The sequence below is a fragment of the Thunnus albacares genome, chromosome 8 (assembly GCF_914725855.1).
Source record: "Thunnus albacares chromosome 8, fThuAlb1.1, whole genome shotgun sequence".
NCBI lineage: Eukaryota > Metazoa > Chordata > Actinopteri > Scombriformes > Scombridae > Thunnus > Thunnus albacares.
Window position 1 is genome coordinate 32,684,322 of NC_058113.1, and position 12,239 is coordinate 32,696,560.

The window sequence follows — 12,239 nt, forward strand, 5'->3', positions numbered from 1 at the left end:
ATCTGATTGATTACATACAGTAAAGGATAAACGTTGGCTCCTGTAACATAACCGCAGCTCTCTGTCTTCCTTTTAAGCTTTGACTTTATAAATACGATTTATCTCCATTTCTGAAACAATAACTCCCACATCTCATTAAAAAATCCATCACAAAGACCTGGTCCTGGTTCAGGATGACGTCACGTTATTATCACACAGTCGTTCATCTTTAAAAAAAAAAAGCCTCAACAGCTCCGACGGACAAAATATGACACGCACGTGGCTGCTTTTCCAAGAATGCGACATTTATATGGTCGACGCTGTGGTTCAGTCCTTCTATGGACATGAAGCGCTGGAGGAGAAGACTCCAGGACTCCAGGACTTCTCCAGGACTAAATCACACTGCTCCCAACACCTAAAAAGGTTTTAGTTTCTGCTTTGTTGATGTTGTTCTTTGTGTGAATGTGCTAGAAAAAAATGTGTGTCTGACCTACACATCCACCAGCAGAGCTTTTAAGACTCGTGTTATTCTCTTGACCGTAGCTTCAACTGACCTTGAATGTGTGTGTGTGTGTGTGTGTGTGTGTGTGTGTGTGTGTGTGTGTGTGTGTGTGTGTGTGTGCATGTGTGTGTGTGCATGTGTGTGTGTGTGTTTGAGCTTTTAAGGCTCTCGTCCACACACTCCTCAACCTTGCCAGGGAAGGATTGTGTGTTTTTGCATGGCTGAATGACGCCACCTCACTTTACAGTCCTGAGGGTAAGATGGTGACCTGCACTGTTACACACACACACACACACACACACACACACACACACACACATACACACACACACACACAGACGGTACTATGTATTCCTGAACAGTCAGAGCAGATTTTTAAATAAAAACTCAAAGATTGATGAAACAATCTCAATAATTTTTAGGATTCTTTTTTTAAAATGACCTCAACTCAGTTCAACTTTATTGTCGTCATACTTGTGTACTGTGATGGGAAATTGCTGATCACTCAATAAACAAACAAAGAGAGCATCGTTAGGTTATGAAATAATGTAATCATAATAATACAATCAGAAGTATAATGCATCATAGTAGTTAGGATTAGGGTAGGGTAAGGGGGTAGGGCATTAGGTTTAGGGTTAGGGCATCAAGGTTAGGGTTATGGGTTGGGGTTAGGGTAGGGTTAGGGTAGGGTAGGGTAGGGTTAGGGTTAGGGTTAGGGCATCAGGGTTATGGGTTGGGGTTAGGGGTTGGGGTTAGGGTAGGGTTAGGGTAGGGTTAGGGTAGGGTAGGGTTAGGGTAGGGTAGGGTTAGGGTAGGGTAGGGTAGGGTTAGGGTTAGGGTTAGGGCATCAGGGTTATGGGTTGGGGTTAGGGGTTAGGGTAGGGTTAGGGTAGGGTAGGGTTAGGGTAGGGTAGGGTTAGGGTAGGGTAGGGTTAGGGTAGGGTTAGGGTAGGGTAGGGTTAGGGTAGGGTTAGGGTAGGGTAGGGTAGGGTTAGGGTTAGGGTTAGGGTTAGGGTAGGGTTAGGTTAGGGTAGGGTTAGGGTAGGGTAGGGTTAGGGTAGGGTAGGGTAGGGTAGGGTTAGGGTAGGGTAGGGTAGGGTTAGGGTTAGGGTTAGGGCATCAGGGTTATGGGTTGGGGTTAGGGGTTAGGGTAGGGTAGGGTTAGGGTAGGGTTAGGGTAGGGTTAGGGTTGGGTATGGGTTAGGGTTAGGGTTAGGGTTAAATACTGAAATACTACTTGTACAGAATTTCAGACATCTGTTTACTAACCTTACAGGTCAGCAACCCACCTTCAACTAACCTAGGAACAGTCTCTCTTCACGACCATATATGACAGTATATAAGCACCAAGTAGCATCACTAAATAACATTACTACTATATTAAATTAAGGACAAACCACACTATCCTCTAAAAGCTTATTAGATTTACACATAAACATCTACATAACTATAGTTTATCTTATCACTGGCTCAGATAAAAGTATGACAGGATAAACTAACTGTTAAACACTCAACTGTCTCATCTTACACAGCAAAGAACTAAGTTTAGAACAGACATGCAACAAGTGTGAAACACAAACTAACACTAAACTGAACTTAGACACTATCTGAATGATATATATAAGAAATACATCAGATGATAACTTACTATTCGGTTTTCTTTCACAGTACAAGGAAACATGAACAAGAGGAAGACGGTCTAATATATCTAGAAGGAGTGTAGTTACACACACATCACATGCTTTCACTCCCTGCAAGTAAAGTAAAAAATCCACATTTAATCAGAGATAAGTTGTACAAGCTTTAACGGTTAACAGATAACACCTACAGATGACACCTACGGATGACCTGCAGATGAACCTTCTTCTTGTCAATAAATCTCATGTTTGGATCCAAACCAACAATGAACTGATCTACTTATCAGTATTGTGTGTGTGTGTGTGTGCCTGATGCTGGATGGTTTCTACACATGACAAATATAAAAAATCGCCAGTCATATGCTCTTAATAAATAACATTTGCAGTTTACTCCTTCAGTCACTGCTGATAACAACAACTGCTCATTTATTACATCTTATATCAAACACAGTTATGAGTTATGTTTGCCAGAAAGTGTTAATTTTACTGGTTTTATTCATCCCAACATCTGTCTTAGAGGCTATTTTGATTACAATCGATTTTCCTTGACAGCATACAGACACTGCTGGTCTTCTTGTAATGGTACCACATGTAAAATAGCAAATATCCAAAATCAAATGTGGGCCAGTTCTGGTTTATCTGGTTTGTTGATGGCTCGCTTGTGGCCCAGATCTGGGAAATGGGATGAAAGTGTCGGTAGTGGGGCCGGATCTGGGCCGCAGCAGGTTTGCTATCTGGGTTGTTTTTTTTGCATTTTATTGTTCTATGAAGTGAAACAAACAATCAGTTCAGTTAGATTATCAGGCTAAGATGAGTCGCTAACACATTGTTTGAGTTTTTATTTGTTTCATACGTTAAAAGGCAGCAAAGGTTGTTGCATCAGTAATAATAATAATAATGATAATAATAATAGAAAATAGTTTATTTGTATTAAAATCTATTTATCTATTAGGGATGTACAAAGATCCCAGTATTTGTATTTGTATCTGTATTTGTCAAGACAGCAAAATTATTTGTATTTGTATTCGAATAAAAGTGGAAAGAGGCTTAAAAATCCTGTTTTTGTTTTTATTACGCCTCTAATTTTAGAAAATTAAAGTGTTAGAATAAGTGTTCATTTGACATGTTTTTTTTTTTTTATCCCAAAAACAAATAATTTTTAAAATATTTGTATGAAACAAATATTCGTATAAAACCCACTATTTGTGCTTTGCCGAATAACGTATTTGTATTCGGGCACACCCCTCTTTATCTGTTGAACCTCATTTTCAAAGATTTCTGGGCTAGAAGAACTAACCGCCTCTGATCGCTGCTCACTTCTACATCACATAAGATCTGATCTCTGTGCTGCAGGTCTGAGCTCCGTCGTCGTCGTCGTCGTCGTCGTTTCCACCGGCGGTAAACATGTTTCCTCAGAGCGACACAGAGAAACGCTGAGTGAGAAACGCTGTCCGCCACTTAAACACCGAAACCCTCTCAGCCTCCTCTCTCTCTCTCTCTCTCTCTCTCTCTCTCTCTCTGTGTGTGTCCATGACCAGAGCTGCTCGAACGCCCCGCACTCTCGTGTCTTTATGAGACACTTAGCGTGTTAAGAAAACACACACACGGACTCACTCGATTAGATTCACACACTCAGATAAAAATCAGAAAATATGTTTTAAAAGGAAAAAGTTATTTTAAGACCTTAATTACTTCTATTTCAGATAATATCATTTTCTTTTAATAAAACAAGTATTGATACATGTTGGCATATAACTGACAAACTGTATAATTGATGTGTAAATGATCAGTGAAATGTCAGAATGAAAAATTAAGATTGTCAGCTCATATTATCTTGTTTTGCTTTCTTCGCTAATCCACATTTAAAACATGAGTCTCAGTAGCAGCCTTCCAGTTTCCAGGTGAGGGAGTCGTGTCAGGACACGCTGGTCCTCCTTCAGGAAGCGGTAGCGAGGATCTGCCTCCCTGCAGGCCGAGCCAGCCGAGCGTTCAGAATCAGCACTAATGAGAAATCATCTCATTAGACATCGGCGCAGTGTGCTGAAAGCTAAGCTGATCAGTGTCTGCCATCTTCTCCCACACAGATTAACGCCTGCGGAGATATCGCAGCGGATCGCTCTCAGCTGGTGCAGCTGGTGCTGAGAGAGATTCAGCCGGCTGGAACACAGATCATCCTGTCAGCTACAAATGCTAACAGTTAGCAGTCGGCTGAGGGGGGGGGGGGGGGGGGATTCATTAAGGTCAAACCCGAGAGAAGTGGTTTTGTCTTGATGATAGTCTATGTTCTTTAAAGTGGCTATAATTGATATTTTTATAATACAACTGTCATACCTACGGAGAATTATCAGCAGCTCCTTTCAGTTTTATGGAGCTTTATAGTGAGTTTCAGCTCATTGTTTATCTGCAACTTTACTGTTCTGGTTCACTCTCGGTGCTCTCATAGCGTCGTTTTCAGAGAAAAAGCTCTAAAAAGCCGCTGTACACTACCTGCTCAGCACCAAACGGCAAACAGACTAGCTATGTGCAGAGAAATTAACATGTAAATGACAAGATACGCTGTTGGTCCATGTACTCCAGAACAAAACCATTAAGAATAAATATGTATTTTTTAATGATGTGACAGTGCTGTGGTTAATGTCTGGTTAGGATTTAGGCACAAAACCTGCATGTTTAGGTTTAGGGAAAGGTTTGGATTTAAATCACTTCTTCCTTAAATGGAACATATCATACACATTTCATTCATAGATTCTAGGGTTCTACTTAAGTATCTTCTTCAAACCATAAAACTTTCAGCCTTTATGTCTGTCTTTGATTGTGGAGATATTGCAGAGACTAGGGATGTGCAGAGATCCCAGTAATTGTATTTGTATCTGTATTTGTATTCGAATAAAAGTGGAAAGAGTCTTAAAAATCCTGTTTTTGTTTTTATTACACTTTTGATTTTAGAAAATTAAAGTGTGTTATAGTGAGAATTCATGAATAAACTACCTTATGAAGGAGGTCCCCACACTGGGTTTTGAACTGGAGCCTCTCAGATCATAGACGACTGCGCTGATTACTGAACTAAAACTTTACTCATCGCCTCATTGCAGACAGACCTCTACCTATTTATACACCCATAACACAGAGACAGCACGGCGTGTAACATGTAGAAGAACTTCAAAGGTGATTCTTGCTTTGTACTTTTCATTTATTGCCTATTTTTTTACAACCTAACGAACAACAGGTTATGGAGAGTCCCTTTGGAGCACTTTGCTTGTGTCAGTAGCTCAGCTTTATCTCTGGGGAACACCCCCAACAACAAATATTTGTATCAAACCCACTATTTGTGCTTTGCTAAATAATGTATTTGTATTCGGGCACACTCCTCCTAAAACAGACACAGTTAGCTGTAGACTAGCTGGTGAACATAGTGGAGCATTTAGCAGCTAAAGAGCCAGATATTTCCCTCAGGAGTTGGTAGAGAGTAAAAACAGAGCTAAAAGAGAGTGAATATTGGACTCACATTCACCAGGTGGACAGAAACACAACATATCAACTTAACAGCTGATGATGTGTCAGTGTTGTGTTCACTACTTGTTTCTGCTGAAGTCAGTTAATGCAGGTTAAAATTCGAGCTTTGTCTGGCTAAGAAATTGAACATATTCAGCATTTTATTCTTTTTTTTTCAGAAAAAGCAACAAGCTTCCAAATATAATCATGTTTAATCTTCATGTAATCTTCTTGGATTTAGAGTTAAATTTATAAAGTTTGCATTCTAACACCTAAAAAAAACATCTTGAACACAGCAGGAATCAGAGGATTAATGTCCAGGCAGCACTAATCCACGCTCTCATCTAGACTGCAAAAACTTCACAACTCTGCACATGAACAACATTTCTGTATTAATGGGAGCTTTGACAACTTTTGTTGTGTAACCAAGTACTTAAACTTGAGCCTACAAAGGTGTGATGTGATGTTACAGTCATCCTGCTGGATCAGCCGGTTCGGTTTTGTGATTCTTCTTCGTGTTTTTTGGGATAGTTTTGTTCAAAACGAGCATGTTTGGTGTCGTTTTAATTGTGTTTAACTGCAAATTAAGGCGTCGTCGGGCAAAATAAACATGAATTTCTTGGTTTTAAAATGCACATTTTCCACTATCAACCTCCCTTTTTTTGTATAGTTTTGAATATTAAAGGTGAGGTGACATCAGCAGAAGAAAACATGGACAGGAAGGGAAACAAACAGGAGGAAGTCAGCTGATGATGATGATGATGACACACACACACACACACACACACATGTCTAAGCAGGAGATGACTACAGCTTATTGATACAGAGATTTGATTTAACACACACACACACACACACACACAGCAGCGTCTCTCTCCTGCTACCTCGTTAACAATGTAATTAACAGACCTTATTAACGCTGCTAAATTTAAAACAACAGTTCCTCCTCGGTGCAATTAACACAGCGGAGGAGAGGAAGGAGGGAGGAGGAGGAGAAGTCTCTGGCTTGGTGGGTGTTGTCAGGTCTGGTTTTAGTGTTAATATACTGAACCTGTGATAAGAAAACACGACCATAGCAAACATATCTGCAACGATTTGCACCTTGTCGTGAATGTTTGTCACTATCTCTCCACCAATATGATGATCAGCTGACTCACGTTCATCTTAAGACAGAAAGACGTGGACGAAACCGACAAAAAGTATCTCAGTTTGTAACATTCACTCATGCATAAGGTAAAGTTATATTAAACGATAAAAGTTTTCAATCATACGAACAGATGTTACAAGTGTTTGATCACAGAACTATGACAGAATAATAATTAGAAGAGGAAAATGTTCCCACTTAGTTTTAATGAGATGAAATGTCATTTGTTTTGACAGAGCGTCATTTAGCCGCCATTGCGTGTCGAGCTCATGTTGTTGATGTCGTACGTGTGATGGACGGTTGAGATGTAAAAGATTCTCATGTTACTGACTTGAGTGTTCACGTTATTAAGATGGTTGTATGATTACAGAGTTGTGTAAAGATGAAAAAAGTGTGTGCATTGAAAAAATAATATCAATTAAATGTTGGTCTTTGGCGTCCATATGTGTTTGGTTTTCAGGGTTTTTTATATTAATAAGCACCAAGTTGGAAATATTGGAGAAGAAGAATGAAATTTTCCCAGTCACCTTGACATGAACGCTATTTACAAGTTGGAAATTCGTAATTATAATAACTCTGATATGACATGAACGCAGCGTTAGCCTCCTGAGCTCAGTGAGTGTCAATCTCAAGGAGCTGATTTATTGGAATATAGCCGGATGTTTGTCAGTGGAATCCGTCCAAATGGTACAAAAAGTCGCACAAATTATCATAACTTGCCCATATTCACTATTACTTGCCTTATTAAATGGAACTACCCAATCTGGCAGCAGTGTTTACGAGGCTAGGAGGGTGCAAAGGCGTCCAGTTGGACTGTAGGAAATGCAGATTTATTTGGAGTCATACAAGAGAGTAAAAGTCAGGATATCTCAGCTTCTGCTGCTTTGATTTTGCCGCCATCTTGGATTTGACTGTTGCCATCTTGGATTTTTAGAGCCACAAGTGACCATATTTGGAGCTAGCGGCTAGCTTGGTTAGCACAGTGCATTTACAGTCTATGGTTAGCTGTGATGATGCTAATGCTAATGCTAATTTTCGCTAGCAAAAAACAAGCTTAAAACCATTAAAACAAAATGTACACACCGGAAAAACTGAACATCCGACTCCTTAGAAGGTCTTTTAGTTCAACTGAACGCTGAACAAGACTTTTATGTGACCAAAATGTTACAATTAACTTTCATGAACTGAAAACACACCGTAAAATAGCGACGGCTACAGCTATACTCTGTGAATGTGGGGTTACGCAATGGTTACATTGATCAACGTTGTCGCCGTGGTAGTGACTTGTCAATCACAAGGCAGCCACGCTAAAGCATATGCTGCTTTAATGTCTATTTTACTCTAAATGGGGACGTAATTTACAAAATGAACATCATGTTGTATTGAAGAGGACTTGAAACCAGCGATTGAGACCATAAACTCATTAGGAAACAGTTTACTGAGGTAATAAATGAAGTTCTCAATACAGTAATATTAAAGTTCTTCTGGTTGTGTTCAGACTGCAGCAGCTTCAGACTGCATCATCCAGGCAGAGATTATGTTTGCTAACAACGTGACTGGAAAACAGTTTACATGTATATGAATATCATTTCTCTGAGACTTCTACAGGTGACACTCATGATGGTAAATCGAAGTACTTGAATCTCTCTTCCTCCTCCATTTAACTCCCCCTCTCCTCTCCTCTCCCTCCGTCATACACTGTCTGTCGGGTTAAACACAGTAATTAAGCGCCTGTTTTTCTGAGGTGACGAGGGCGCATTGTGACGCTCTGACAGCAGGTGTAATTACCTCTTTCTCCTGTCAATCATCGCTGACAGATGGAGCTGTGGGTGGGACAACCTCCACTCATCATCATCATCATCACCATCACTACCACCATCATCATCATCATCATTCTCAGTCTTTTCAGTGATGATGTGAGGTCGAAAAGCAGCAGGAGGAGGAGAGATTAAATATAGCACAGGTACACACACTTAAACACACACACACACACACACACACACAAGCTTACACAGGATTACACACACACACACACACACACACACACACACACACACACACACACACACCCTACAACTGTTTGAAAACTGACTAACCTCCATGAAATCGAGCAGCTGGAGGGTAAAAACTCCTCCACCTTCTAAACCAGCGGCTCAGGAAAAGAGAGCAAATTAGGATGGAGGGATCAAAAAGAGGAAAAAACACCGGAGGTAAACAGGCAGGCCGTGTGTGTGTGTGTGTGTGTGTGTGTGTGTGTCAGGTGAAACAGACTCGGGGCAGGTTTGTTGTTTGCTCGGCAGAAAATGTTTGGAAGCACTCGTCTAAACGTGCTGACACAGGGAGAGGGATGGATGGATGGATGGATGGAGGGAGGGGTGAAGAAGAAGAAGAAGAAGAAGAAGAAGAAGAAGAAGAAGAAGAAGAAGAAAGCCTCCTCAGGGTTCTTTGCACAGATGTGAAGGAGGACGAAAACCAAGAACTCTTTCAGTCCTGCAGGATGAGGCCTGAGTTTAAATATTTCTTCTTTCTTCTTCTTTCTCTCTTTTGCACTTGTGATACTTGTCCTGTTTTTGTTCTTTTATTTCCTGCGTGCATTAGATCGTGAGAAGAAGGAAGAAGACTGTCTTCCCAAGAAAGTTCCCCCAAAACATCTGATTTGACTGTCATCAGCCTGTAGGTGTTATCATCACACATCTGTCCTAAATATATGGACTCATAGGGGCCAACTAGACCTTCTAGTAGGTTCAGCATTTACTTCACTGAGTGAGCAGATGCAGAAGGCCTGTTATCAGTTTCTTTTGACGAAAACAAAAAGAAATGGCTGACATTCCTTTTACTCTCAGTGGAAAATATTTTAACCTCTTAACATCCACTGCTAAAGCCAATTGTTAGCAGCTCAGCATCACGCAGTAATGACGAATGTTTTGGAGATTTTTTGGGACACCAGTGACACCACAAAGTAAAGATTCACTCCACTAAGGTTGGGCCTACAGGTCTGGAATTTTATACAGGTGTGCTTGACAGGATGTAGAGGGTATGTGGTGATTTGCATAGTTCTAGCATAAAGCACGACCGAGTTATTGTTATTCAAATATGATTCATTATAGACGAGGACCAAAAACACTTGTTTGAGCCTTATTTGAACTGATGTAGTTTTGGTTGTGTTGTAGCTACATGATAAACAAGCACATTTCCAGAAACTGCAAGATGTTACCTTTCAAATGAAGCCTCATACATGCACTTCACAGTTATCTGTTATAAGCTTTTCTATGTAGGTATGCCAAATGGGCGAAATATTCCAAAATAAGGGAGGATGTTAAGAGGCTATGATAGTTTTGGCATTAAAATGCATTTTGTACGGAAGCCCCGAAAGGCAAAAAAAAAGGTTTTGCCAGGATAATCTTTCTGAGTTCCATAAAAAAATTTTTTTTTCCACTTGTCCTTAACTCTTAAACACAAGAGAGAAAAGAATTAAGATCAGACTTAGAAATTGGATCTCCAGAAATGTTTTTTTTTGTCGCTTACCTTTCAGGGCTTCCGTAGTTTTGATAACATTTCTAGCGAGAAATGTGCATTTTATTTTACATAATCTTCGTTCAGTGAATGTATCTGATGTTTAGTTTGTCAGTTATTACAAAGATTCTTGCAGGCTTTCTATCGTTGCTATGGTGGTTGCTATGGTGGTTGCTATGGATGCTGCTATCACTGAAAACACACAGTTGCATGTTGTTTGAATTATTGTCTTTGTGTTGCGTAGTTATCAGTTATTTTATGTAACGGTTTGATGATGTTCTTTCAACAAAAAAATGTAGATTTTAAAGTGTCGCCCCAGAGATCCAAGTTATCTCCGAGTGTTTTCAATGAACCTGAATTATTTCAACACAGTTTATTACATTCCTACGGTGGCCCTGAAGTGCACATCACAACGACAAATGACAAAACACAACAGCAAAAGCAGACAACACAACAACATTACAACAACGGTTGTGTTGTCTGCTTTTGCTGTTGTGTTTTCCTATTTGTTGTTGTGATGTGCACTTCAGGGCCACCGTACATTCCTGAGGAGGCTAAATAACCATCTGGAGGCCATAATTCAAGAAATAAAAATAAAAAAAGAGGGTCGCATAACTCCCGCTGACATTTAGACACTTAGATGCTCTAACTCACCACTATTTTGGCGTCTCGGACGGTGTTTTCGGGCACGGTGACCCAGTACTCGGCCTGCTCCCAGTGCGGCGGCTGGTTGTGGACGTTGGTGATGATGACGGTCAGCTCCACGGAGCTGCTGCGGTTCCCTCCGTCCGACGCCACGATCTGCTGGTTGATCCTGGACGTCTGCAGGGAGGGGAAAATGACTCCAGGTGAGTATTATCATGACTTTTTATAAAACTGCAGAAACAAAGAAGAAAGTTTTCCATCATAATTTAATGAATCTTGTTATTATTTTATCATCTTGTATCTTCAAAATCAAATATTAATGACCGTGCAGATGTTTGACAGATGTGAGAGGCCGCCGAACGCTTGTAAAATAAATAAATATCAGAGCAGAGAGGAGAAGAAACTGGTTTGTTCATAGAAAGTGAATAAAGAAAAGAAGGATGAATCTGCTTTTTGCTAAATTATTGACAGAAGTGTCATTTAACACATCAATGGTGGATAAAAACAGAAGAAGAAGAAGAAGAAGAAGAACAGAGAGGAGATGACAGTCACAGAAGAAGAAAGTACAGTCAGCATAATTCACAACAGACAGTTAACTTCAGGACACACACACACACACACACACACACACACACACACACACACACACACACAGACACACACACACAACATGACAGTCATTAAATGTTTAAGACGACAGTCTGTTTGATGCAACTTTTATTCTTCTCACAGTGAAAACAACAGAAAACAAAACTCTGACCCTGTGACCTCATGACCCTGAGACAGTGCTGCCGTTTACTGCACATGTATCTGAATATAACAGGAAATCATCGGTATAAATACCAAAATAAAGTGCATGTATATTGATTTAAGGCACATTTTCCTGTGTATTGTAAAATAAATTCTGAGTTTGTTAAGTTTGTTAAGTATTTTCAACCCTGTCTCCTAGAAATTATGTTCATATACAACCAAACTGTTTTCACAATTACACAAACATAATCTCTGCCTGCATGATGTTCACAGGTAACGTTTTTCAAATGAATGAAGCTACATTAATATGTCACTACTGTGATTCACATCCTGAGTCCTGTTTGTGTTCAGGTTCAGGCAACAAAAACACTTTGGTTCATGTCAGTGAAAGATCATCATGTGGCTCAAATGTTAATAATCATGTTGAGCTTCATGTCACTGCTGTTTTTTACTGTATTTAACCAAAACCATCATCTTTCTCTGAGTGTTGCCAGTCTGAACACAACCAGAGAAAGTTTAATATTGCTAAAGATCCTTCTAGTGGATGTTGTTCTGCAACATTGGATATTTCATATAT

The 12,239-nt window shown here is 39.9% G+C and overlaps 1 protein-coding gene across 1 annotated transcript in view; it reads right to left on the minus strand.

Annotated features, from left to right (window-relative positions):
- The window catches only part of si:dkey-22o22.2 (neural-cadherin), a 161,124-nt gene that overhangs the window by 52,541 nt on the left and 96,344 nt on the right, over nt 1-12,239 (minus strand). Inside the window, exon 12 of the mRNA XM_044357993.1 lies at nt 10,922-11,089. Coding sequence (XP_044213928.1) covers nt 10,922-11,089 — 168 coding nt within the window. The remainder of the gene's footprint in view (nt 1-10,921; nt 11,090-12,239) is intronic.